The following is a 27,281-nucleotide window of genomic DNA, read 5'->3' on the forward strand; positions in this document are numbered from 1 at the left end:
CCATCCCCGTGGGGCCTCGGGGGGACAGGGGGACATCACTCACAGCCCTTCCGTGCCCGCTGCAGGAGCACATTGCCAAGCAGTTCGGAATGATGCAGTCGCAGATCGGCTACGACATCTGGCCGAGGACACCATCACGGCGCTGCTGCACAACAACCGCAAGCTGCTGGAGAAGCACATCACCAAAACCGAGGTGGAGACCTTCGTCAGCCTGGTGCGCAAGAACCGCGAGCCACGGTGCGTGCGGGGGCCCTGTGAAGGGGAGAGGGGAAGGGGAGCCACGGATCTTGGGTGGCTGTTTGATAATTGCTGCCCCGAGATGCACAGGATGTCTCTGCTTCGGCCTGTGTGTCCAAAGAACGAGTCTGGCCTCTTCACTTTTCTTGAGGTCGTTTGTTAATTCTTATCTATAAAGTTTTCTTTCTGCCCAGCCGAGGTCTGCTCAGCAGGGCAGCCACAGTGCCACTCTGTGTGTGGTCTTTTATATTACAAACTACGTATAACATATTTACACTTAATTCCCGATACCCATCACCTGTGTTAGACAGTGCACTTCTACTCTAAACCAATCCCAAAGTGCCAACATCACTGCAGAAAATGGAGAACGAGAAGAAGAAGAAGAAAGGCTGGACACGCCCAAGTTCCTCCATCTTGTCCCCATAACCCCCGTACCAAAAATCCTAAAATCTACATTTTCACCTTGTGATCATTTTGTTATTACACTATTCAAACCTATGTGACTTTCAGGTCTTCATACAAAGCTGCAGTTTGCTCCAGGGGTCATAATCAAATCCCCAGGTGTTCTGGGCTGTGTGCCAGGGTCTCCGAGCCCCCTGGCAGGGTCCTTGGCAGCTCTGGACACCCGGAGGGATGTACTGAGCTGCCTCTCCCCCGGCAGGTTTTTAGATTATCTCTCAGATCTCTGCGTGTCCAACCACATCGCCATCCCCGTCACGCAGGAGCTGATCTGCAAGTGCGTGCTGGACTCGAAGAACAGCGACATCCTCATCAAAACTGAGTGAGTGGATAAGGGAGAGGTTTTCCAAAGCAGGGGTGTTTGTCAGGCGTCCACCAAAGCCTCTCACTCTGCAGCTGGAGAGAGGAGAGAAAATTTCTTGAAGGGTTCATTGGTTGGGATAAGAACCAGGAGAAATCGCTCATCAAATACATTCACAGGCGAAACGGGCTCTAGTCAGGGATGTGAATTAAGTTTATTCTTAACTAAATCAGAGCAGGGCAATGAGAAGTTAAATAAAACCCTTACACCTTCTCCCCACCCTACAAGAAAGCCACCACAGGGACAGGCCTGGTCCCACTGAAGCTCCATCACCTCTTGAGGTGCAGCCCCTCCATCCACAGGAGCATCTCCAGATTTCCCCTTCCCTGTCCCAGGCTGAGGCAGTGAAGGAGATGTCCCAGACCCACGAGTACCTGAGCATTGAGTACTCAGAGGAGGAGGTCTGGCTCACCTGGACCGACAAGAACAACGACCACCACGAGAAAAGCATCCGCAGCTGGCACAGGAGGCCCGGGCTGGCAATGCCCACGACGAGAACGTCCTCAGCTACTACAGGTGATATGCTCCTGTGGCACCTCCTGTCCAGGTGAGGCTGTGAGGGTTGCAGGGCCTCACTCCCTCTCCCCCTCACCCCTGGGCAGGTACCAGCTGAAGCTCTTTGCCCGCATGTGCCTGGACCGGCAGTACCTGGCCATCAAGGAGATCTCCCAGCAGCTGGGGGTGGATCTGATCTTCCTGTGCATGGCTGATGAGATGCTGCCCTTCGACCTGCGCGCCTCCTTCTGCCACCTCATGCTGCATGTGCACGTGGACAGGGACCCCCAGGAGCTGGTGATGCCCGTCAAGTTTGCACGGCTCTGGACGGAGATCCCCACAGCCATCACCATCAAAGAGTGAGACACACCAGGGCTTGGGATGGCTCTGAGGGACAGGGCAGGACAGGGGGTGGCAGGGGAGTGTTTGTGGAGTGGGTTTGAGCCCTCAGAGGGAAGTGGGATCCATCTGTCACAGCATCACTGCTGATCACGGTGGCTCAGGAGTGCTCCTGCCAGCTGGGTGTGAGGACACTTGCTGTCCCCAGCTCACCCCCATGTGTCCCCTTGCAGCTACGACTCCAACCTCAACACCTCGCGTGATGACAAGAAGAACAAGTTTGCCAGCACCATGGAGTTCGTGGAGGACTATCTCAACAACGTGGTGAGCGAGGCCGTGCCCTTCGCCAACGAGGAGAAGAACAAGCTCACCTTCGAGGTGCGGCCCCTTGCAGGGTGTGCCACGGTCCTGGCTGCAATGTCCCTGTCCCCCACCATGGATCTGCTGCTCAGCCCCGAGCAGGGCGAGGTCTGGAGCTGCCTTGTCCTTCCCCAGGTCGTCAGCCTTGCCCACAACCTCATCTACTTCGGCTTCTACAGCTTCAGCGAGCTGCTGCGCCTGACACGGACCCTGCTGGGCATCATCGACTGCGTCCAGAACCCTCAGCTGATGATGCAGGCTGTCTACAATGATGAGGTGACAGGTGAGTCCCCGTTTCCATGGTCTGCCAGGGTTTTCCATGGTCTGCCCAGTGCTTTCCAGTTTTGGTGGCAAGAAAACCGGACGCTGGCTTGCTGATGTGGCTGGGTATGCTGTAGGACATGGGGTGGTGAGCCTTGGCTATGCCAAAAGAAATACTTGGTGCCTTCTGCTCATTCTCTGATGAAGTCTAGAGCATTTTCCAGTCAAGTGGGTCCTTCCTTGGTCCTCTGCCACCTCTCTCTCCACCCACTCTAACTGTGGCTGCCTCTGCAGGGAAGAACGTGCGGAGGTCGATCCAGGGCGTGGGGCAGATGATGTCCACCATGGTGCTGAGCAGGAAACAGTCCATCTTCAGCCCCCCCAGCCTCAGCGCTGGCTCTGCCCCGGAGCAAGTGGACAGAGGGAGGAGCATTGAGAACGAGAACATTGTGGTGATGGAGACCAAGCTGAAGATCCTGGAGATCTTGCAGGTTGGAGCCACAGGAGTGGTGGGACCTGTGGGATGGGGGTGTGTAATGTGATTTTCTCAAGGAGGGGCCCAGTTGGTGTGAAGAGGGCACTCAGTCACTTCTGGTTTCTCCTTCCCTGCTGCTTCCAGTTCATCCTGAACGTGCGGCTGGACTACAGGATCTCCTACCTGCTCTCTGTCTTCAAGAAGGAGTTTGTGGAGGTTTACCCCATGCAGGACAGCGCGGCCGATGGGACAGCTCCAGCCTTTGACTCCACAAGTAACTCTCCCACTTTGCTCCTGGTACACCCCCAGCTCAGCAGGCCCCAGGGGCTGGGAGGACGTCCACAGGTGGCAGAGGTGACATCTCCAGCAGAGGTGACATCTCCAGGAACTGCTGCTGGCAGGGCGCAGGGAGGGATGGAGTCTGAGTTTTGGTGGGAACAGAATCAGGGGGCTGGGTTGGTTCCTGTGGGTTCCTGCCAAGACACAGGGCTGGCATTGTCCACCCTTGTCACTCCCTTCCTCTCCCTGCAGCTGCAGCCATGAACCTGGACCGGATTGGGGAGCACGCCGAGGCCATGTTTGGTGTGGGGTGAGTGCCTGTCCCCATAGCTCCCCTGCCCACAGGGCCCTTCTGTCCACCCCAGCCAGGCTGGGAGCTGCAGGTGATGAGCAGGATGAGGCTCTAAAGGCTCCAAAGCTGTCCCCATCAGCTCTAAAGCTGTCCCCATCATCCTCTGAGATCCCTGTTGATGCCCAGTGCTTCCATCCCGCTCCAGGAAGTCCAGCAGCATGTTGGAGGTGGATGACGAGGGAGGGAGGATGTTCCTGAGGGTGCTGATCCACCTGACCATGCACGACTACCCTCCACTCATCTCTGGCTCCCTGCAGCTCCTCTTCAAGCACTTCAGCCAGAGGCAGGAGGTCCTGCACACCTTCAAACAGGTGACACTGAGGGGGCCTGGAGCATCCCACACCAGGCTGTGGGTGGGGGACGTGGCGTGGATCCTGGCCCTTTCCTTGGGAGGGGGATCTGGGAGTGGGATTTGTACCCCAAGCTGGAAAGCCCTGGGAATGTCACTGCAGGTGCAGCTCCTGATCTCAGCCCAGGATGTGGAGAACTACAAGGTGATCAAGTCAGAGCTGGACAAACTCCGCACGATGGTGGAGAAATCAGAGCTCTGGGTGGACAAGAAGGGCAGCACCAAAGGGGACAGCACAGGGGAGGGGAACAAGAAGGAGAAGAAGGAGGTGAGAGCCCTGAGCAAGACCCTGGGATCCAGGGTGGGGAAGGAGTGGGTGGCAGGGCAGGGCTCACCTTAATCCAACACCTGATGCCTCTGCATGGGCTCGATGGGGAGGCTCCTGAGGGTCCTGTGGGGTGTGGCTGGAGGGGCACAGTGTGACCCCAGTGCTGTCGTGTCCCCTGCAGCACGGTGCTGACGAGGAGGTCATTGCTCCAGGAGAGAAGAGCAGTGAGAACTACCAGATCGTGAAGGGGGTGAGTGAGACCAAACCTTGGGGCACTGGTGGGAAGGAAGGGGGCAAAATCCTGGGAGGGAATTCCAAGTTCTGCTGTGCTTCAGTAGAAACAAATCCAAGCCTGGCTTGCTTCTGCCAGCTCAGCACAGGGAAAAGCTGTCACATCCTTGCACTGGGGGGACTGGAGGGGACTGGGTGGGTGACAGCTATGAGGGCTGTGCATGGTACCGAGGAGGGGCTGAAATTTGTGAGCAAAGCAGGGAACACCCAGAATTACAGAGGGAACACGTGGAATGCAGACCAGCCCCAGTGCTGGTGGCCATCCTGAGGGGCTCCAGGCTCAGCCCCTGCCTGCTGTGGTCCCTCTGTCCCCAGATCCTGGAGAGACTCAACAAGATGTGCGGGGTGGGGGAGCAGGTGCGCAAGAAGCAGCAGCGCCTGCTGAAGAACATGGACGCCCACAAGGTGATGCTGGACCTGCTGCAGATCCCCTATGAGAAGGTGGGTGGACAGAAACCAACTGGTCCTGAGTGCCCAGGGCAAAGGGGGCACACGGGGACCTCCCTGAGTGGCCTCCTGCCACTCCCATCCCTCTCAGCTCCGCGTGTTTCTCCTCTGTCCCCTCCTCAGGGGGATGCCAAGATGATGGAGATCCTCAAGTTCACCCACCAGTTCCTGCAGAAGTTTTGTGCTGGCAACCAGGAGAACCAGGCCCTGCTGCACAAACACCTCAACCTGTTCCTGACCCCGGGGGTAAGGAGAGGACACGAAGGGGCAGCAGCACAGGGAGGGAATTCAGCACCACTCCTGGGGCTGAGAGCACAGGATGGGAAACCCAGGAGGAGACACCAGGCAGGGCAGGAGTTGGGGAGAGTTCCTGCAGCTCCCTGGGCTCACTCTGCCCTTTGTCCCCAGCTGCTGGAGGCAGAGACGATGCAGCACATCTTCCTGAACAACTACCAGCTGTGCTCGGAGATCAACGAGACGGTGCCACAGCACTTCATCCACTGCGTGGCCACCCACGGCCGCCACGTGCAGTACCTCGACTTCCTGCACACCATCATCAAGGCCGAGGGCAAGTACGTCAAGAAGTGCCAGGACATGATCATGACTGAGGTGAGGACCTCTCCTGCGGGGCAGGAGTCGGGGGGAAGCAGGATAAAGCTCTTGGAACCTGCACTGTTGGCTGCTTCCTTGAGAAGAGCCTTCCAGCCGTGCTGGATCCTCCCTGGAACCAGCCAGCCCCGTGCTGGTGGACATCTTGAGTGGCCATCAACCATCTCCAGGGGCTCAATGCAAGGTCCAAGAGTGGGTTTGGGAGTCCCACAATGTTTGATTGCACTGCAAATGCCTGGTTTTCCCTGTAAACACAAATCCCTGTCCCCTTTCTGGCCACTACTGCTCATCCCCCAGTGCAGAGGGGACACCATTGGCCTTGGAGGCTTCTGACCCTCCACAATGATTGCGCTGCAAATGCCTGATTTTATCTGTAAACACAAATCCCTGTCCCCTTTCCCAGTCATCCCCCACTGCACAGGGGACACCATTGGCCTTGGAGGCTTCTGACCTTCCTTTTTCAGAGTGGTGACCACTGAACTCTGAGCACTGACCCTTCCCTGCAGCTCACCAACGCTGGGGACGACGTGGTGGTTTTCTACAACGACAAAGCTTCGCTGGCCACCCTGCTGGAGATGATGACAGCAGCCAGGGATGGGGTGGAGGAGAACAGCCCCCTGATGTACCACATCTCCCTGGTGGACCTGCTGGCTGCCTGCGCCGAGGGCAAGAACGTCTACACCGAGATCAAGTGCACGTCCCTGCTGCCCCTGGAGGACGTGGTGCGGGTGGTGACGCACGAGGACTGCATCACAGAGGTACGGGGTGGCAGCCAGGAGGACACTGGGGCTCTGCACTGATTGTCCCCTGACGGTGTCCCTGCTCCTTTCCCCCTCCCTGACAGGTGAAGATGGCCTATGTGAACTTTGTCAACCACTGCTACGTGGACACGGAGGTGGAGATGAAGGAGATCTACACCAGCAACCACATCTGGACCCTCTTTGAGAACTTCACCCTGGACATGGCCCAGGTGCGTGGGGAGGATTGGGTGGGAGAGACACAGCAGTGGTGGCTTGGATGGGGACATCTCGGGGTGGTGTCACCAAGGCTCCCTTCAAGCTGCCTGCAGGGCATGGATGCTTGTGGGACCTCATACAGCTGCCACACTTGGGGCTGGGGAGTGGTCAGGGCACAGGAGCTGTGTCACCAGCCAGGTCCCTCAGCTCAGTGTGGCCCCAGCAGCCTCTGGGCAGACAGGAGCTGGCCCTGGTGCCATCAGCGTCCTCCCTGTCCTGACAGATGTGCAAGAAGAGGGAGAAGCGCCTGCCTGATGCCACGCTGGAGAAGTACGTGCTGACGGTGGTGCTGGACACCATCAACGCGTTCTTCAGCTCGCCCTTCTCGGAGAACAGCACCTCACTGCAGGTGACACGGGTGGGCAGGGAGGCAGGGGAGGACAGCACTCAGCCAAGCCCCCAAAACACGGTTTGGATGCGTGTGCTGACACTGCTGTCCCCTCCAGACCCACCAGACCATCGTGGTGCAGCTCCTGCAGTCCACCATGAGGCTGCTGGAGTGTCCCTGGCTGCAGCAGCAGCACAAGAGCTCGGTGGAGTCCTGCATCCGCACGCTGGCCATGGTTGGTAAGGAGCCACTGCCGTGCCCAGGGCACAGGGGACAGGGCCACCCTGGGCCAGCAGCGAGTAGGACACCCTGTCCCTCCTGTGGGGGTGGCAGGACACCACGGTGAGGGGCTGCCAGCTGGGGATGGGCACATTCAGCTCAGGGATGGGCTTTTGTTTGAGCTTCATCTCAGCACTCCCAGGATAACGTGAGGATAACCAGAGCCTGGGCTTGGCCGGGAGCTCCCTGGTGTGTCCCTGCCCGGACACAAAGCCAGCATTGACAGTGGTTTTCCCTGGCCAGGACTTTGCCCTCGGTGTGCAGCTGCCTGACTCAGCCCAAGGGCTCTTAGCACTGAGTCACCGTGGAAAGGATTGCTGGTGGCTGGGCTCTGGGTGGGGATTTCCCTTTGAAATTGCAGGCAGGGTGCTTGCAGCCTCCCCACGCTGGGCTTTCCCAACCAAAAACTGGGGCTGGGGCCAGTTTCCACCCTGCGAGGTGCCGTGGATGCTGGGACATGTGGGAACATTCCTCCATGCTGGCCTGGAGGAGTTTAGTGATGTATTTACCCCAAATCTCTGCTGCAAATGAGGTGAATACTGGTGAAGGGATGCCCAGACAGGGTGGTGGGACCCAGCTGGGTGACGGCTGTGCCAACCCCACCCCTGTGTCCCTCAGCCAAGAGCCGCTCCATCGCTCTGCCCATGGACCTGGACGCCCACGTGAGCTCCCTGCTCAACAGCAGCTCCACCAGCACGGTGCAGAGGAACACCTCGAGCTACAAGGCAGCCACACGCTCCTTCCCCCGCGTGTCCACCACCCCCAACCAGTGGGACTACAAGAACATCATCGAGAAGCTGCAGGTACAGGGCAGGGCAGGGCGTGGCGGGGCTCAGGTGGGTGCTGGCATTGCAGGGCCCCTCTCCCGTGTGTCCCCTGGCTCTGAAGGGGCTGCTGTGCCTTGCAGGACATCATCAACGCCCTGGAGGATCGCCTGAAGCCGCTGGTGGAGGCTGAGCTGTCCGTGCTGGTGGATGTCCTGCACCGGCCGGAGCTGCTCTTCATGGAGGGGACAGAGGCGTTCCAGCGCTGCGAGAGCGGGGGGTTCCTGTCCAAGTGAGCCTGGCATGGGGGTCCCGGGGGTCCTGGGAAGGGTTTGGGACCCTCACCGTGGGTGCTGGGGGGGCTGCAAAGGGTTTGGGACTCTCGCCATGGGTGCTGGAGGTGCTGGGAAGGGTCTGGGACCCTCATCCTGGGCATCCCTGTGTGCCTGCAGCTGGAGGGGTGATGGGGGTGGTTCCCCCTGGGATGCCCAGGTCCCTCCCAGCTGTGTGACAATGGCTTTGCTGTGCCAGGCTGGTGCAGCACACCAAGGACCTCATGGAGACGGAGGAGAAGCTCTGCATCAAGGTGCTGAGGACGCTGCAGCAGATGCTGGTGAAGAGGAACAAGTATGGAGAGAGGGTGAGCAGCATGATGTGTGTCCATCCAGCCCCACTCCCGGGCTGGCAGAGCCCACCCAGGGGTGCTCAGCTGGTTCTGCCCTGGCCCCAGCCTTGGCACGGGGACATTGGTGACGTTTGTTTGCCTTGGCAGGGCAACCTGCTGCGGAAAATGCTCATGAACAATTACCTGCAGAACAAGAGGTCCAGCTCCAAGGGGGAGATGGGGGATGCTGCAGGGGGAGGTGAGTGCCCCTCTCCTGCCCCTTCCCCTCAAATTCCCAGCTCCCAAACAGCGATGGGACCAGGCCTGGGCTGGTTGCCAGCTCCACAGAGGAGCAGAGGATTTGGGGAAGTGAAGGGGTGGCACTGAGATGTCCTGGCAGTGGTGGGGCTGTGCTGGCTCTTGCTGCCACAGCATCACATCCCCGCTATCCTCTGACACAGGCCAGGACCAGGACTGGTCGGCCATCGCCGCCGTCCAGTGCCGGCTGGACCGCGAAGGGGCCACCAAGCTGGTGGCTGACCTCATCATGAACACCAAGAACGAGAAGATCTTCCAGGAGAGCATCCTGCTGGCCATCCGCCTGCTGGATGGAGGCAACACCGAGATCCAGGTGCTGAGGGGGATTGGGCGGCCAGGGGTTGATGTGGGCAGGGTGAGGGTCCAGTGCTCAGCCCCAGGCAGAGCAAAGAAACCTCTTGTTTGTGCTGAAATCTGATCATTTGGGTTCCCAGCTCCATGGCTGGATTGACAGGCTGTGGGAGGAGCAGGTGGTTCCAGGTTGTTTCTGGAGTTCTGCTGATGCCCTCTGCCGGGAATTCCTAAAATGGCTCAGGGCTGCAGCGCTGGTGGGGGACCTCCAGGGTTATCCCAAACCCTTTGTCACAGGGAAGCTGCAAAATGGTGAAAAACGCAGTGGGGCTCCAGCAAAAATCCAGATTATCCTGGGCAATGCCTGCAGTGCTGAGGCCGCTGCCCAGAGGGACAGGCAGAGACACTTTGAACCCCGTGGTGGGGACCTGAACCCAGTGTCCTTCCATCAGAAATCCTTTTACAACCTCATGACGAGCGACAAGAAGTCCGAGAAGTTCTTCAAGGTTCTGCACGACCGGATGAAGAAGGCGCAGCAGGAGACCAAGTCCACGGTGTCGGTGAACATGAGTGACATCGGGAACAAGCCCCGAGAGGACAAGGACGAGCCAGAGCCTGGCACCAAAGGTATGGGCAGTGTCCCCTTGTCCCCTCAGGAGGGCCAGCACTGGCCTGGGGACAGTTCCTGAGGAGGGGACAATTCCTATGGTGGTGCTCACAGTAGTCTCAGCATGAGGGAAGAGATGAGAATGTTGACTCTAAATTGTAGAAGGTTTGATTTATTATTTTATGATATGCATTACATTAAAACTATACTAAAAGAATAGAAGTCCACCCAGCACTGGCTTGGTGGCAGGCTGAGCTGAGGAGGGGACAATTCCTATGGTGGTGTTCGCAGGGGGAAGAGACGAGAATGTTGACTCTCAGTTCTAGAAGGTTTGATTTGTTATTTTATGATATATAATTTATTAAAACTAAATATATACATATAAATATAATATACAATAAAATAATATAATAATATAATAATATAATAATATAATAACAATAATATAATAATATAATAATATAATAATATAATAATATAATAATATAATAATAATAATAATATAATAATATAATAATATAATATATTAATATAATATATTATATTCACACTAAAAGAATAGAAGAAAGGCTTTCATCAGAAGGCTGGCTAAGAATAGAAAAAGAATGATAACGAAATCTTGTGACTGACCAAGACAGTCTGAGCCAGCTGACTGTGATTGGCCATTAATTGCAAACAACCACATGAGACCAATCCCAGATGCACCTGTTGCATTCCACAGCAGCAGATAATCAGTGTTTACATTTTGTTCCTGAGGCCTCTCAGCTTCTCAGCAGGAAAAATCCTAAGGAAAGGATTTTCCACAGCCCATGTGTGTGCCATATTCCCTGCAGGACGAGGAGACCCCTTCCTGCTGCCTGGCACCCCTACAAGGTACCCGATGGCCGTGGGGTTCCGCAAGGGCCACGAGCCCGGGGAGCAGGGCCAGAACAACGAGATGGGGGTGACAGTGCTGATCATGGAGCCCATCCTGCGCTTCCTGCAGCTGCTCTGCGAGAACCACAACCGGGACCTGCAGGTTGGTGCTGGGCTCTGGGCTTGGGGGAGGTTGGGTGTCACCATAAGACATGAAACAGCACCACGTGGACACGCTGCTGTTCTCAAGGTAAAAGGGGAAGTTTATTTTCTGATTCTAACATTTGTAGATTTCTAAAAGTGGCAGTGGATTGGAGGGTGAAAGTGCCACCTCCCCAATGACACTGGACAAACCAACAGTCCCATCAAATTTTTCCTCCTCTATAAAAGGATGCAAAACATAAGTTATTTACAGAAAGTGCGTGAGAAAGTTTGTTACAAGGATGTAAATATCAGAAGGCTTAGAAAATCTTAAAAAATCGGGGCGACCGTTGGGATCTGCCCCAGTTTGGCCCCAAAATGCTGTGGCACCCAGCAGCTCTGTGCCTCAGTTTCCCCATGTGCAGTGCTCCATCCAGCTGGGGGCTGTGGGAGGAGTTCCTGGCACGAGTGGTTGTGGGACTGAGGTCTGTAGGCTACAGGGGCAGTCCCAGCCCAAATGTCCCTCAAACTGCAGCTGGAGGGGTGTGGGGAGAGAGGGATGGGGTCCCCATTGCTGGGCTCTGCTCCACAGAACTTCCTGCGGTGCCAGAACAACAAAACCAACTACAACCTGGTGTGTGAGACGCTGCAGTTCCTGGACATCATGTGTGGCAGCACCACGGGCGGGCTGGGGCTGCTGGGGCTCTACATCAACGAGTACAACGTGGCTCTCATCACCCAGACCCTGGAGACCCTGACCGAGTACTGCCAGGGGCCCTGCCACGAGAACCAGGTCTGGGGGGCTTCCCCAAACCTCACACACACCGGGGGGGATGTGGGGGAAGCAGGGACGGGTTTTGGGTTTGGAATGTGGGCAGCAGAGATCACAGGGTTCCTGCAAAAAGCAGCTGCTGATTGGCTGCAAATTGGGGGGTAAATAATGGGGGGAAATAATTGAGTGGTGTGAATTGCAGGGAGAGGGGAGGTTTGGGGGCCCAGGGCTGCAGGCAGGGCAATGATTCAGACCAGGGCTGTGCCGGAGGGTGGAGCTGGGAGGACTGGCAGGATCTGTGGGCTAACTCATTGCCTGATTCCCCCAGAGCTGCATCGTGACCCACGAGTCCAACGGGATCGACATCATCACTGCCCTGATCCTAAACGACATCAGCCCCCTCTGCAAGTACAGGATGGACCTGGTCCTGCAGCTGAAGGTGCACAGAGGCCTGGCTGGGGTGCTGGGGTCGTGTCCGTGTGTCACTGCGTGTGTCACTGCGTGTGTCACTGCCAGGACTCGCTGGCAGGGTCACAGGGGGTGCTGTGGGGTGAGGTTGTCACTGCAGAGGGGACCCTGCCTGTGTCAGACCCTTGGGCAGGGCTGGGGCATCTCCACCACGCTCAGATGCCCCTGGCGCAAGGGAGCACAGGATAATTCTGCCCACCCCAAAGCCCTGGGCAGTGGCAGGGCACAGCTCCCCTCACCAAGGGCTTCTCCTCACCAGGACAATGCCTCCAAGCTCCTGCTGGCCCTTATGGAGAGCAGGCACGACAGCGAGAACGCCGAGCGGATCCTCATCAGCCTCCGGCCCCAGGAACTGGTGAGGGAACTGGGAATGTCTGTCTGAGCCCCCAGCCCATGTCCTGGTCATGTTGCAGTTTCTGCCTCCCTTCTCCACAACCCACATCCTCTGCCCTGGGTCCTGCTGCAGTTTCTGCCCCCACTGCTGCTCCTCCTGCCCAAATCCTGGCTGCAGGGGGAAGCAGGGAGTGGGGAGGAGCTCAGTGCCCCTGTGCTGCCCTGCAGGTGGATGTGATTAAGAAGGCCTACCTGCAGGAGGAGGAGTGTGAGAACGCCGAGGTTTCCCCCCGGGAAGTTGGACACAACATTTACATCCTGGCGCTGCAGGTAGGGAGCTGTAAAAGCATCCTGCCAGGCTGTGCTCGCAGGTTGCTCTTTTCCCTCCATAATTCTGCACATCTTCCCTCCATAATTCTGCACATTTTCCCTCCATAATTCTGCACATTTCCCTCCATAATTCTGCACATTTCCTGCAGGCAGATTGGCCTCCCTGGGGAGCCAAATGTGCCTTTGGCTGTGGGGAGCAGCCATGGCTTGCTGGCCATCCTGTGCCCCGTGTCCCCCTGCCCTGCTGTGCTCACTGTCACCACCCCTGTCCCCTCCCAGCTCTCCCGACACAACAAGTCTCTGCAGCAGCTCCTGAAGCCGGTGAAGCGAATCCAGGAGGAGGAGGAGGAGGGAATCTCATCCATGGTACGGAGAGGCACAGCCCCCACAATCCGCCCTCATCCGAGGCTGTAAAAAGCCTTTTCAGAGCCCACCTGGGTTTGTTGTTCAGGATTTGATGGATTTTGGTGTTCCCCAGGGGATTAAAGAGGGAGAAACACTTAAATGCACTTTTAGCCAGAGGTAGGAGCCCAGAGGTGTGTGTGCCCTGCTGTGGGGTGACGCAGGCTGGTGGCCCTGGGGGGGTCCTGCCCTTCCCCACTTCCCCATTTTCCTTCAGAAAGGAAGGGCTGAGTCCTTTGCTGCTGTTCCTTGCCCAGGTACCTCAGATCCCGACAAGATTCAGCAGGAATGTGATTTCCCCGGGGGTTTTGTGAGCGCTGGTTTGTAATTTGTGGATTAGCAGCACTTGGATGTAATTATTGCAGGGAATCGATTGTCTGTCACCGCGGGGAGCACTCGCACCCCTCACTGGAAGCTTTAATTCATTTGCCTTTCCCTGAAATCCTCATCAGCCGTGGGAGATGTTGAGGCACGTTGTGGGAACAGTCGGATCCAGCTTCTGGCTGGATCCTCATCCTCTCCCTTCCTCTCTCCCCATCCAGCTCAGCCTTAACAACAAGCAGCTGTCGCAGATGCTGAAATCCACGGCCCCAGTGCAGGAGGAAGAGGAGGATCCACTGGCTTATTACGAGAAGCACACGTCCCAAATCGAGGCAAGACCTCCTGCCTGTTGGCTCTCCGTGAATCCCACCTGGCTCCAGACGCCTCATGTCTGATTATTTTGCACCAGGAGCTGCCCCCTCTTCCCACCCCCATGCAGGAGCATTATCTCCAGGAGCTGAGGGATGAGCAGCCCCCTGGACCTTTCCCTTCTCTCCCAGCAGCAGTGGGATGCAGCTGGTCCAGCAGCCTCATCCTTGCCATGGATCCCCCATTCCCACCCTCCCACTTACCCCAGCCAGGGCTGCCTCTGCTCAGGGCACTTTGGAAGCTTTTAAATGAGGGGCTGACAATATTTGGACCCTGTGGAGCAGGAGGGAGGAGGGGGAAGGCACAGCTGGGTGTGGGAAGGAGGAAAAAAGCCCCAGCAGGGCAGAATCTGAGGGCTGTGCATCCTGCAGATCGTGCGGCTGGACCGGAGCATGGAGCAGATCATCTTCCCCGTGCCTGGGATCTGTGAGTTCCTCACCAAGGAGACCAAGTACAGGCTCTTCACCACCACGGAGCAGGACGAGCAGGGCAGCAAAGTCAGCGACTTCTTTGACCAGTCCTCCTTCCTGCACAACGAGATGGAGTGGCAGAAGAAGCTGCGCAGTAAGAGCGAGGCAGAGCCTCCCTCCCCTGGGCTGCCCCGCTGGGAATCCGGGGACATTCCTGCAGGGAAAGGGCTGGAATGGCACGGCTGGGCTGCCTGGGCTCTGCAGGGCACCAAAAAACATGGCAGAGTGCAGGGAGTGAGGGTTGAAATCCAGCCATGGGGCTCCTCTGTGCTCTCAGGTTTCTCCACAGCCCGAGGGACACCTTGCTCACGTTCCCTGGGATTCCAGCTGAGGTGTTTGCCCTGGAAAGCCCTTTCAGTTGCCTTCTCCTAAGCCTGGGTCTTGCAGCTGCACGTGGGAAATAAAACCTGTTTCTCTGCCCCCTGCAGACCTCCTCAGGGGCTTCCAGGGTGGAAATCCTGGCTGGAAATCCCAGGAACTGAGTAGAGGGTCACACTACGGATACTGGGGTGCAGCTGAGGAGTAGTGTAGGAGCTGTGAGGGAGGACAGAGCCAAGCTGATTCCAGGGTCTCAGAGCAGGTTTCCAGAGGGCTGGGAGACCAAGGGATATAAGCAGAGCCACTTGACAAGCAGGAATGTTTTCAAAACGCTTCATGAATGGTTTGAAGAAGGTGGGAGGCTGGGTTGGTCTGGGGGCAGCAGCTGCAGAGCCCACAGGGGTCTGGGATGGCACAGAGGGTCTGGGATGGCACAGGGGCTCCAGGAGGACCCGGTTGGCACGAGGCTGGCTGAGGATTGTGTGTTGCCTCCTCTCCCCCCAGGCATGCCGCTGATGTACTGGTTCTCCCGCAGAATGACGCTCTGGGGAAGCATTTCCTTCAACCTGGCCGTCTTCATCAACATCATCATTGCTTTCTTCTACCCCTACGTGGAAGCCACTTCCATGGGTAAGTGCCCAGCACCTGCTGCTCCTCGGGGTGGAAGGGGCAGGTCCTCGGGCTGGATAAAGGCAGATCCTTGGGCTCCTACAACCCCAATCCTTTCTGCTGGATAAAGGATTAATCAGGATTTCAGTTTCCAGCCCTCCCACCCCTTCCTTCCTTCCTTCCTTCTCAGGGAAACCTCTCTTCTCCAGGGCTGCCCTTCCCCTGTTTGTACAATGTGGGGAGCAGTGATGGGATACGTTCGGGTTGTCAGGCAAAGCCTCCATCACCTACAGCAGTTCTGAGCTCTTGGATAAAAGATGTTAGAAAATGTATCAGCAAAACCCATCTGAACCAGCACAAACCCTGCAGTGCAGCATCATCATTTCTGATAAAGAGCTCATTAGCGTGGCTGGACAGCCTGGCAGCAGCAGTGCCCCTGCCTTTAGCATCCGTGTGTTCCTCTTGCCAGGAGTGCTGGATTCCCCGCTGATCTCCCTGCTCTTCTGGATCCTGATCTGCTTCTCCATCATGGCCCTGTTCACCAAGCGCTACGGGGTGAGGCCGCTGCTGGTGGCCCTGATCCTGCGCTCCATCTACTACCTGGGCATCGGGCTCACCCTCAACATCCTGGGCGCTCTCAATGTGAGTTCTGCACCTGCTGGGGCATCAGGAACCTGTCCTGCAACCCCAGAACACAGCCAGCCCCACTCCCTCCTATGCGGAGGATCAATAAAGGCACATCACGCCATGATCAATATGATCAAGTGAAGCCAGTTTATTACAAAAAGCCATTTTTATACTATTCTCTATTTTTCATGCCTCAAGCTAATACATGATTGGTTAAATCCTTTTTACGCACGCATTTTAATATTTCGGTTAATTTTAGTTAGTCTTCCTTCTTCATGCGTCCCACTGGGGTTTTCTTGTCTGTCTTTGCATCCTGAACTGTCACTGTCTGCTTCTGAGCGTGTTCTTCTCATTTTGTGTCCTTCAAGGACATGGTGACCTTACTTCTCGGAGTTTAGTTGTTAATTGCAGCCCCAAGATGTGCAGGATGTCTCTGTTTTGGCCTGTGCATCCAAAGAACGAGTCAGAGCTCTTCACTTTTTGGTCTTGAAGTTGTTTGTTAATTCTTATCTATAAAATTTTCTTTCTGCCCCGCTGAGGTCTGCTCAGCAGGGCAGCCACAGGCACTCTGACCGCCCCCGAGGTGGTGTTGCCTTTTTATACTACAAACTATGTATAACATATTTACCATTACTTTCCAATACCTGTCACCCATGTCAGACAGTGAGCTTCTATTCTAAACCAAGCCCAAAGTGCCAACATCACTGCAGAAAATACAGAACAAGAAGAAGAAAGGCTGGACACACCCAAGTCCCTCCATCTTGTCCCCAAAACCCCCATTCCAAAAATCCTAAAATCGACCTTTTCACCCTGTGATAATTTTATTATCATACAATTTAAACTTCTGTGACTTTCAGGTCCTCACACAAAGCTGGTAACTTGCTCCAGTGGTCATAATCAAACCCACAGGTGCTCTGGGCTGCTTGCCAGGGTCTCCGAGCCCCCTGGCCACTCTGGACACCCGGAGGGATGCACTGAGTTCTGACACTTACTCAGTCTCTATGAAGGCTGCTTTGTGCATATGTTGCAATGTCCATTGTCCTGCAAAAAACTCTCAACACCCTCCTGTTTCTGGCTGTCCCCAGCTGACCAACAAGATCGTGTTTGTGGTGAGCTTCGTGGGCAACCGAGGCACCTTCATCCGTGGCTACAAGGCCATGATCATGGATGTGGAATTCCTCTACCACGTGGGCTACATCGTGACCAGCGTCCTGGGGCTCTTCGTGCACGAGCTCTTCTACAGCATCCTGGTATGATAAATCCAGGAGCCTGGGGGCACAGGCAGCCTGGCTGCTGCTTTAGGAGCTGGAAGGTTCCTGTGACACCTCCCAGGGGCTGATTGATAGCGGAGAGAACAATTCCCTGTGCTCTAATCTTTGCATGGGCTGAGCTTTCTGCCTCCTGACAGCATCTATTGCTGTCTCTCTCCTGGTCCTGGGCTGTATCTCTCCTTCTAATCTGCTGTGTGCTTTATCTGGGTCAGCTGGGAGGCAACGTGAGCTGCTGAGGGCAGAGCCAGGGTACATGTGGCCTATTCTTGGCTCTCCTGCTGTGAATAAGTCACTCCATTCTTCTCTGCTTCCCTTCAGTAAGCTGGGAAACTTAAAGGCTTTGTGAGAAAAGTTAGTCAAGGTCTGCTGAGCGATCCAAGATCTCAGGATAAAAGGGGATATAGATAGGCCAGGCATTATCAAGAGAAGCACCCCGCAGCATTTCTTTGCTCCTGGGTCCTTTCAGCTGTTTGACTTGATCTACCGTGAGGAGACCTTGTTTAATGTCATCAAAAGCGTGACACGGAACGGGCGCTCCATCCTGCTGACAGCCCTGCTGGCCCTCATCCTCGTCTACCTCTTCTCCATCGTGGGCTTCCTGTTCCTGAAGGATGACTTCATCCTCGAGGTGGACCGGCTGCCGGACGGCAAAGCCAAAGGTTGGGCGGTGCTGGGGCTCGTGGGACACCGTGGGACCCCCCACACACATCTCGGGGTGTGCTGGGTGGGGTTTTACACTGGGAGCACTGGTTTGGCGTCACAGAGGGGACAGCTTTGTGCTCGTGCTGCACAGAGCAGGGTTTGGGGTGAGTGCTGGCAGAGAAGGGGGTACAGAGCTACCAATGAAGGGTCAGCTCTGTGGGGTCTCAACTCTGAGAAAAAGCTTCAGAGCCTACAAAAAGAAGGATATGAGGCAAGCTTGTCCCAGGAAGGTTGGCATCTTCCTAGGAGCCCATGGCAGTGGTTTGCTGGGGAGAGGTGCTGCTCTCACAGGGCTGGGGTCTCTTCCTTGCAGATGATCCCTTGGGGATGCAAAAGAACGTGGAGACCTTCATGGAGTCGTGCAGCAGTGACAAAATCAGCTGCTCTGCTGCACCCACTGCCTTGGAAGGTAAGAGAGCCCTGTGGAAATGGCAGCTGTGTGTGGATTTGCCAGCCAGCTGAGGAAAATCCCAGCTTTTCCAAGGCAGAAACTCAATCTGCTTCCTGGGACGTATTGGGCAAGAGGCCTGTGAATTTTGCACTGACCCTGGCATAAAAAATGTTGGGGTGGATTGATTTAATCAGAGAGGAGGTGGGAGCTGCAGGAGCCTTTGGCTGCCGGAGGAGCTGCTGGCTGGGACATCACAACAGCAGCAGCTGCTCCTGTGTCACTGCCACTGCAGCTGGAGCCGTGCCACCGCCAGGCTCTGGTGCTGTGCTGTGCTCTGAGTCCTTGCCCTGCTCTCCTCCCCAGAAGCTGAGCCAGAGCAGTGGGAACGTGCCTGTGACACGCTGCTCATGTGCATCGTCACCGTCCTCAACCACGGCCTGCGCAACGGCGGCGGCGTGGGGGACATCCTGAGGAAACCCTCCAAGGACGTGAGTGGGGACAGCACCTGGGACCTCTTTCCTCTGCCAAACCCTGCTGCAATCACTGCTGGCCCCTCTCCCTGGCAGCTGCAACGTGTCCAGCTCCATCTCTCACGTTCTCCTCCTCCCTGGTGCCTCAGGCACAGCTGTGTCACTGGGCTGGCTGGAGCAGAGCTGTGCAAGACACCCAATTCTCCCTCTCATCCATTACAGGAGTCCCTGTTCCCTGCTCGAGTTGTCTACGACCTCCTCTTCTTCTTCATTGTCATTATCATTGTCCTCAACCTCATCTTTGGGGTCATCATTGACACCTTTGCTGATCTGAGGAGTGAGAAACAGAAGAAGGAAGAGATCCTGAAGACCACTTGTTTTATTTGTGGTGAGCACTGGAAATACAGGAATTGCCCCAAAGTTCTTCCTCCCCTCCCAGGTTGGGGGAAGGAAAAGAATTTCAGCTGGATTCTGTTTTTTATTTATCACTGCAAAACTTGAATCTGTTCATTGAGGGGTCACTGCACTGGGAGGGGTTTAAACAAGGGCATAGCTGGAGGGAAATTCTCAGAGTTGTTCCTCACCCTGCTAATGAGGTGTTAAACTAAAACCACATTGTGGGATTCTTGTGGCTGTGCATCTCACTGCTGAGACCTTCCCTTGGCCAGTTGTGTAAAAACGCAGCATATCACTGGAGAAATATAAAAGAGAAAATGCTCTGGAATCCTTTCAGCCAGCAGTAGGCATTAAAAAAAAAAAAAAAAAAAAAAAAAAAAAGAAAACCCCAGTAAATCTTTCTGCTTTTTTCCTCTAAAGATCCTCTGGGTTTATTTTACTGGGCAGAGGCAGGGCCAGCAGGACATGGGAAGAAATTGTTCCCTGTAAGGGTGGTGGGGCCCTGGCACAGGGTGCCCAGAGAAGCTGTGGCTGCCTCATCCCTGGAAGTGTCCAAGGCTAGGTTGGACAGGGCTTGGAACAACCTGGGACAATGGAAGGGGGTGGAAGATCCCTTCCAACCCAAACCATTCCACGATTCTCTGATTGTGTGATTTTAAACAGAAGTTTCCTGAACCCCCAGCTGGGTTGTTGCCCCCTGGTTTGGATGTTTATGTGCTGAATGCCAACTAATTATTAAAAGCACTTAAATGTCACCTTTGGGAGGGGATGCACTGGGCTCAATTGCCTTCCACGTGTTTTCTGCTCACTCACCTCGTCCCCATCTCCTCCCTGTCCTTCTCCACCCTTCAGGGCTGGAAAGGGACAAGTTTGACAACAAGACCGTGTCCTTTGAGGAGCACATCAAATATGAGCACAACATGTGGAACTACCTGTACTTCATCGTGCTGGTGCGGGTGAAGAACAAGACTGACTACACTGGCCCTGAGAGCTACGTGGCACAGATGATCAAGGTACAGGTGCCCTCAGGGCAGCTCCTTGGCCATCCCAAGCTACCTGCCCCGGGAACAAGGGGCTGGCCAAGGAAAAATAGCTCTGGGAAGTCCTTTTGGAAAATACTGGATAATGGTGCAGTGCCTGAGTTTGTTCTTTGCTGTTTTTTTTTCCACGTGATCTCTTTGAGGGTTTGTCCTGTGGGTTGAACCAAGCAGGGAATGGGGCTTCAATGGGGTTTCTAGGTAAGGGAGGGAAAGGAAAGCAAGGAAAGAAAAATTTCTGCACTTGAGCCTGGGAACCCATCTAGAAATGGACCATGCATGCAAAAATGGCAGATTTTTGCAAAGAGTTTCTTTAATCCCCAAGCACAGGGAGGCTGCCTGTTAAACCCTATCTTCCCTCCTCCTGTCTGACCCCTCACCCCGACTGCCCTTGGTCACATTCCCAGAACAAGAACCTGGACTGGTTCCCCCGGATGCGAGCCATGTCTCTGGTCAGCAATGAAGGGGAAGGGGAGCAGAACGAGATCCGCAATCTGCAGGACAAACTCAACACCACCATGAAGCTCGTGTCCCACCTCACCTCCCAGCTGAACGAGCTGAAGGAACAGGTATGGAAATGGGAAATCCCCTGTAGGAACCCTCTGTCCTTCCCAAAATAGCTACTGAGGGCAGGGAACGGGAGAAAGGATCTGCCCAAGGCAGCACAAAGACAAGCACAGGGCTCCTGCAGCTCTTTTTTGGGGGAATTGGGGACACTTGGGACACGTGGGTTTGGGAAGTGCCTCACCAGCTCAGAGCTTGCTGGCAGAGGCTCAAAGCAGCACAGCCAGACACTTGGGAAGCACATCCAAGAGCAGGAGGGCCTGGAATTGCCTCAGCATGTCCCTGTTGGAATTGCAGATGACGGAGCAGCGGAAGCGCAGGCAGAGGATGGGGTTTGTGGATGTGCAGAACACCATGAACCACTGATACAGCTCCTGCCACCGAGGGACTGCACCTGCGGCAGCTGAGGCTGCTCCTCCCTGGGCTCCAGGCATGGATTGTCACTGCCTGGGGACAATGGACCACATGGAAAGGGCTTCCCAGGCAGCATCTCCCTTAGAGCTTGTAAGCAATCCCAGGAGCAGGGACCGGCCGGAGCCCACACCTGGGCCCAGGTGTTTTTCCAACACCCTCGTAGGAAGATAAACCATACAGGACTTTCATTCCTCATTGCAATAACTCTTTTATTTTGCAACTGTGGAGGGTTGTATCTTTATCTCCATGTGCTCCAGCCCCCCTCAGCTGTGGGGTAAGTAGCTGTAGGGCCGCACTATTTAACTTATTCCGAGTGCCACTTGTCCCTGTGGATATTTGCCAAGCAGCCCTCGTTATCTGCTGTGCCTGCTCCACGCTGACCCCTCTCCATTGACAGAATTCTCTCCATCCTGTGGTGCAGGAAAGAGCAGCTGAACTCAAGGAGGTGGATTTAATTTAATTAACTTGCCAGATGAGGAACTGAGCTTGTCCTAGCGGGAACTAAAGTTTTTTGCCTTCTGTGGACCAAGGATCTTTGGGCAGCAGTAGTAGGAGCCTGCAGGTTTACAGGAGTTCACTGTGAAGGGGTGTCCTGTGTTTTAGTTTCATCTCTGGTGTCATGTTTTACCTTTTTTTTTTTGTTGTTTTGTTTGTTTTTTTTTTTTAGTTGTTATCATTGTTACTTAAGAACTGAAGTGTAAATTGCCTTAACTAAATTAAATACAGAATCATGTTATAATAAAAACTTCAACGTGGTAAAGAAAGTCCCTTCCCTGTGCCCTCTGTGTGATGGGGCTGTGGAACAGAACCCCAAGCAGGGCTGGCACCCAAGGTGCTCCCAGCTCCAGGTGCTGCACATCCCCTGCCAAACGCTGCCATGAGGAGCCACCACCAGCACCAGCCTTGGTTCCTGGAGCTCTGGACCAGAGCCTGCTGCAGTTTTGAATTCTTTCAGTGCCTGCCAGGAAATCACTGCTGAAACCCATAAAAAGGAGCAGCTGTTGGTGCTGTGGAGCCCTGGCACAGCTCTGCTCCAGACACTCATCCTTCCCAAGCCAGCCCCAGCTCCAAGCCCAAGAACAGACACTGATGAAAGCAGTACAGCTCTAAAAGAGAATAAAAAAGCCCATAACAGTGAAGTTGCAGAACATTTGAAATGTGTTTATGGCTCCATCTAGCAGCATGTCATTTAATCCTGCCTTCACCCTCAGCTCTGCACTAACCCACACATCCCTCTCCTCAGGCTGGGGGGGATCTGCACAGAGCTGGCTCCTCCAGCAGCAGCAGCTGATTAAAATCTCAATTAAACTCGTGCTCCACTGTCACCATGGCAAAGTCACCCTCTGTCCTCTGTCTTCTCCAAAGGAAAATAAATGTGGTGATTAAAGTTCTCCCTCCCTGGTCCCTGGGCTAACACACAAACACAAGCACAGAAAGGTTTTCACATCCTCTCTGTTCCGTTCACAAGAACATTTAAAGCTGCACCTCCTCCCTCTGGGCAGCTCCTGCTTGTTCCATTTTTTGAGATGCAAAGGGTCAGGTTTGACACCACAAAGTTCCCTTCCCTACGTTGCTCCAGCATGGATGGACGTGTTAAGCTCTGCCCCAGATTCTCAGCAGCAAAAAAGGAGGCACTAAATATGAAGAATGTAAAGGATAGGGCTGAACAAAAATGCTGTTGCTAAGAGGAATAAGTGGTTTTATTCATCATGGCAACACACAGAGCTTCAGGGATATGTACAGTGGAGAAGCTGGGCCCTCACTTCAACCCTCCTCGGGTTTCTTGGCAGAGAACTTTTCCTGCAGTCTTTTCCACGTCCCTTTTTTCCTGTCTTCCATCTGTCTCAGAATGTCTGCAAAAGGAGAAGGGAGACAGAGATGAGGCCAGAAGAAGATAAGCAGGCAAGCAGAGAAATGAAACCCTCTTAAAACAGCTCTGCCTTCCATCTAATTTCCTTTCCTGACTTCTCTTCTTAATGAATTTTCATTCCAGGCCTGAGGCGAGGTTGGTTTCCCTTCCAATCAATGCAGGGAGTCTCTTATCACCAACAACTGATACTCACTTTCCACGCACTGCAATCAAAGTCAGGAACTGGAGCAGAACAAAGCTGCTCTGGCTCCCAGCTCTGCCCTTCGTGAGGAATGTGGAGAGAGCATTTCTGTGTGGGGCACCTGCTCCTTCCCAGGGCCTGGCACACAAGGAATACCAAGGGAATTGGAAGATGGTGAAGGAGAAGCTGAGCTCAGTGTTGGGCTGATGTAGCAAACGTGTTCCTGCTGTCTGACCCCACAGAGCCTTTGCAAACCCTCTGTGGTTCCTGACAGTGCAAAACCCAATTGATTCCTCACCCCAAAATACTGAGTTACTCCTCAACTGAATTATTCCTGAACTTACTCCTCATCCAACATCTCCACAGAACTGCAGGCAGCCCCTTGGTGCCCTCCAGTCCCAGGGGCTGAGGAGGGGTGCAAGGGAGCACCCCAAAAACCAGAATGTCCCCTTCCCCTGCCCTCTCAGCCCAAGCCCAGCAGCAGTACCTGTGGCCAGGATTGTCCTGCAATCCTCCACTGTCACCCCGGTGAAGGTGGTGTCCTTCAGGCGTGGGTACTTCCCAGGAGAGCAGCAAAAGGAGGGAGAGAGACAAAGAAGTCACTTGCAGTGCATGAAAAAGGCACAAATGTCACCAGCTGGCTCAGTCTGAAAGCGTTTTAGCTGGGATTCTGTTCATCCACACCAAGAACCAGGCATGCCCTGCTCACCCAGCAGCTGCCATGGGTGACCACGGGCACAGCTGCATCATCCACCCCTCAGCTGTCCCTCAGGCACTCCCAGCACTGCTGCCATTCCCAGCCATGCTGCCATTCCCAGGAATCCTGCAGCAGGTACTGCCTGCCCCCAAACAGAAGGGCACAGGCCAGTGTCTCAGCTCTCACCTTGTTTTTGTAGAAGTTGGTGTGGATCCTGACCAAGCTCTCGTACATTTGGTCACAGGCCTCGGGGTCAGGGATCTGCAGGGGACACAAGTGTCACACAAGTCTGGTTTTGCATCTCCACACCAAAATCCCTCCTTGTTCCAAGGGACAATCAGAATTCCCAGTGCACTGCTGGACACTGCCCATCTGCTGTCCTGCTCCAGGTTTTACCCCTCCATCTCCCACCAGCTCAGCCTGCAGGAATAACAACACCTGGGATTCCCAGAATGGATCTGAAACTCTGCCCCAACAAGCTCTGACAGTGAATACACAGCCCCAGAGAACGTTATTGGCTGCTGCTGTGAAATCTGTGCCCCTCCTGCTGCGAGGCCACTGCTGTCACCTGCCTCATTGCAGGGAATCACCCAGGACAAGGTGCCAGGGCTCCCTGTAGGGGGCTAAAAATAACCTGTAATTGATTAGGGAAATCAGCACAAATGACAAGGAACAGCTTGAAGGGTGACTGGATTTCTATTTCAGCTGGAAGATCGGCACAGCCCCTGCTCAGCTGTTTTCCCAGTCTACAATGTTTTCCTTGCTGGTTTTTTATTGTGGTACAGTGAGGCCAGCTGACCCCAGAACTCAGTGTTGGCCCATGAATGGTTAAAATAAGAGTAAAGGTAACACAAACCATGCCAGGATGAAGTGGGAAGAGTAAGGAAAAGGTCTCTGCAGGAGAGAGGATACAGGGACAGCCACATCCCCCTGCAGGTGATCCCCAAGGCTCCAGCAGATACAGCCATTAAAAAGGTGGCACAAACAGCATCCCAACTCTGGAAATCCAGCAAATCTCATTCCATGAGATGGCTAAAGAAGCCCTGTGGCTCTAGTTCCCCTCTTAGAAGCTCCTCCTGCCAGCACATTCAGCCTCTCCACACACAAATTGCCACCACTGCTGCAGGCATCAATTCAGATTTCCAGGATCAGTGGCAGCTTTGGGATCTTGGAGCCAACTGGTGCAACACATTAAGCTGTCCTGAGCATATGGAAAAGCAATAAAACCCTTCCCAAACTGCCTGCTGCAGACTATTCTGGTCACCAGTACACGATTAGGAGCCTCTAATGGCCCCTTGAGGTCTAAAGTGCATCTCTGGAACAATGTTTTTATGCTAAGAAAGGGCACATTTGCATTCTGCAGCAACACCTCCGTGCCTGGGAAGGCCTGCAGCCAAGCCAGGCAGCAGATTCCCTAATTTATTTCAGCAGCAAAGCCTAAACTCCAACAGAATTACAGCTGGAGGCGGAATTCAATTGTACAACCGCTGCATTCCATCAGTGTCAGGCAGTGCTGCAGCATCCCATCATGCCAGCCTCGAGGTAAGGACATCACAGGATTAACTGGATTCCAGCAGGGCTGAGAAACTCCCAGAGCCCTGTACCCCAGTGCCACAAGCACAGCAACGGGGTTCTCCAAAGAACATGGTGTAAAGGGTGCAAGAAGTGGGTACAAACCTGGTATCCTGAGGATGAAACAGCTGTCCTGGGTATGAACCAGGTGTGCTGGGTATAAGCCTTTGTCCAGGGCACCAACCAGGTGTCCTGGGTACAAATTGTCCTGGGCACCAACCAGGTGTCCTGGGCACAAATTGTCCTGGGCACCAACCAGGTGTCCTGGGTGCAAATTGTCCTGGGCACCAACCAGGTGTCCTGGGCACAAATTGTCCTGGGCACCAACCAGGTGTCCTGGGCACAAATTGTCCTGGGCACCAACCAGGTGTCCTGGGTGCAAATTGTCCTGGGCACCAACCAGGTGTCCTGGGTGCAAATTGTCCTGGCCACCAACCAGGTGTCCTGGGTACAAACTGTCCTGGGCACCAACCAGGTGTCCTGGGTGCAAATTGTCCTGGGCACCAACCAGGTGTCCTGGGTGCAAATTGTCCTGGGCACCAACCAGGTGTCCTGGGCACAAATTGTCCTGGGCACCAACCAGGTGTCCTGGGCACAAATTGTCCTGGGCACCAACCAGGTGTCCTGGGTACAAAATATCCTGGGTACCAACCAGGTGTCCTGGGTGCAAATTGTCCTGGCCACCAACCAGGTGTCCTGGGTACAAACTGTCCTGGTCAGAAATTGTCCTGGGCATGCACTAGGTGTCCTGGGTACAAATTGTCCTGGGCACAAACCATTTATCCTGGGCACTACCCAGGTGTCCTGGGCACCAACCATTTATCCTGGGTACAAATCAGGAGTCCTGGGCACAAACCAGGTGGTCCCGGGTACAAACCCGGTGTCCTGGCTACCAATCATTTGTCCCAGGTGCAGCCCCGGTGTCCCGGGCACAGTTTGGAAAGCCCGTGCCCGGTATTCCAAAGCCTTCTCGGGATGTGTGTCCCAAATTCTGCCGAGCCCGGCCCGGGAGCAGCCGGGAGCAGCAGGACTCCATCACCTCTGGAGTTCCCGTTCCCTCCCAGCTCTAATATTCCATGAAGGCCCGAGCACAGCCTCCTACAGCCCAGCGAGCCCGGGGGCAGAACCGCGTGTGAGCCCCGAACCCCGGCCCGGCCCCTCAGAGCCCCCTCAGAGCCCCCGCCGGGCCGCTCCCCGCGCCCTCCCAGGCCAGCGCCGCGGGCGCGCCGCCCTGCCGCCCCTCACCGGCGTGTTCTCGCCCTCGCGGAAGGCCTGCGCCACCTTCTGCCGCAGGAAGGAGCCCAGGTCCCGCTGCTGCTTGGTCTCCTCCACCGGCCATTCCTCGCAGAGCCGCAGGAAGCGCCGGTACCGGCTGGCGGCCATGGCGCCGGGTCACGTGCGCCGGGAGGGGGGGTCACGTGGCGCCGCCGCCGGGTCACGTGCGGCCGCGGCTGGGCGGGAACGCCTGAGGGGGAAAAGTCCTGACAGGGGCGGCGGGTCCCAAAGTGCGCTCGGTGCCCGAGCTGTCGGCAGCCCGGAGCAGCGCCTCCAGCCGTGGGGGCTCCAGCATCCCCCCCTGCAGCCCCTTCCAAAGCCTCACCGCCCTTTCCGTGAGGAAATTGCGACCTGAACCTCTCCCTGGCTCAGCTTGAGGGTGTTTTCCCTTGTCATGTCCCTTGGGAGCAGAGCACGACCCCCTTCAGCTGTCCCCTCCTGTCAGGGAGTTGTGCAGAGACAGAAGGTTCCCCTTTAATCCCCATTTTCTCCAGACTCAGCCGCTTTCTCAACTCCCTCAGCCTCTCCTGATGCTCCTGACCCTTCTGGGCTCCCTTAGCCCCTCCTTGGGCTCCAGACCCTTCTGGGCTCCCTCAGCCTCTCCTGCTCCAGACCCTTCTGGGCTCCCTCAGCCTCT

At 55.3% G+C, this 27,281-nt stretch overlaps 2 protein-coding genes across 4 annotated transcripts in view; one reads left to right on the forward strand and one right to left on the reverse strand.

Moving 5' to 3' along the window:
- Nucleotides 1–21,813, forward strand: part of ITPR3 (inositol 1,4,5-trisphosphate receptor type 3) — a 40,957-nt gene extending 19,144 nt beyond the window's left edge. Inside the window, 46 exon segments of the mRNA XM_063178160.1 lie at nt 46–114; nt 117–237; nt 899–1,018; nt 1,299–1,309; nt 1,403–1,507; nt 1,510–1,573; nt 1,660–1,911; nt 2,125–2,269; nt 2,387–2,534; nt 2,807–3,003; nt 3,132–3,261; nt 3,519–3,576; nt 3,764–3,929; nt 4,071–4,235; nt 4,417–4,485; nt 4,842–4,967; nt 5,097–5,219; nt 5,382–5,582; nt 6,089–6,340; nt 6,427–6,552; nt 6,822–6,947; nt 7,045–7,165; nt 7,824–8,008; nt 8,113–8,261; nt 8,501–8,609; nt 8,742–8,832; nt 9,035–9,204; nt 9,635–9,809; nt 10,623–10,807; nt 11,378–11,578; nt 11,886–11,996; nt 12,285–12,380; nt 12,587–12,688; nt 12,968–13,054; nt 13,633–13,743; nt 14,152–14,344; nt 15,073–15,198; nt 15,647–15,819; nt 16,890–17,054; nt 17,542–17,734; nt 18,091–18,186; nt 18,532–18,656; nt 18,861–19,026; nt 19,887–20,047; nt 20,479–20,640; nt 20,933–21,813. Of these exon segments, the coding sequence (XP_063034230.1) occupies nt 46–114; nt 117–237; nt 899–1,018; nt 1,299–1,309; nt 1,403–1,507; nt 1,510–1,573; nt 1,660–1,911; nt 2,125–2,269; nt 2,387–2,534; nt 2,807–3,003; nt 3,132–3,261; nt 3,519–3,576; nt 3,764–3,929; nt 4,071–4,235; nt 4,417–4,485; nt 4,842–4,967; nt 5,097–5,219; nt 5,382–5,582; nt 6,089–6,340; nt 6,427–6,552; nt 6,822–6,947; nt 7,045–7,165; nt 7,824–8,008; nt 8,113–8,261; nt 8,501–8,609; nt 8,742–8,832; nt 9,035–9,204; nt 9,635–9,809; nt 10,623–10,807; nt 11,378–11,578; nt 11,886–11,996; nt 12,285–12,380; nt 12,587–12,688; nt 12,968–13,054; nt 13,633–13,743; nt 14,152–14,344; nt 15,073–15,198; nt 15,647–15,819; nt 16,890–17,054; nt 17,542–17,734; nt 18,091–18,186; nt 18,532–18,656; nt 18,861–19,026; nt 19,887–20,047; nt 20,479–20,640; nt 20,933–21,001 (6,296 nt within the window). The 3' untranslated portion in view covers nt 21,002–21,813.
- Nucleotides 1–26,774, reverse strand: part of LOC134430461 (ubiquinol-cytochrome c reductase complex assembly factor 2) — a 79,598-nt gene extending 52,824 nt beyond the window's left edge. Inside the window, exons 1-4 of one of the 3 annotated variants that reach the window (XM_063178158.1) lie at nt 26,615–26,774; nt 23,984–24,058; nt 23,588–23,657; nt 22,799–22,902 (exon numbers count right to left, since the gene is read on the reverse strand). In XM_063178158.1, coding sequence (XP_063034228.1) covers nt 22,814–22,902; nt 23,588–23,657; nt 23,984–24,058; nt 26,615–26,752 — 372 coding nt within the window. In that variant the 5' untranslated portion in view covers nt 26,753–26,774 and the 3' untranslated portion in view covers nt 22,799–22,813. Of the gene's footprint in view, nt 1–22,731; nt 22,903–23,587; nt 23,658–23,983; nt 24,059–26,614 lie in introns of those variants that run through there. The other 2 variants (XM_063178159.1, XM_063178157.1) reach the window with 2 other exon arrangements.
- Between the last annotated feature and the right edge of the window lie 507 nt (nt 26,775–27,281).

This window comes from Melospiza melodia, chromosome 28 (assembly GCF_035770615.1).
Source record: "Melospiza melodia melodia isolate bMelMel2 chromosome 28, bMelMel2.pri, whole genome shotgun sequence".
NCBI lineage: Eukaryota > Metazoa > Chordata > Aves > Passeriformes > Passerellidae > Melospiza > Melospiza melodia.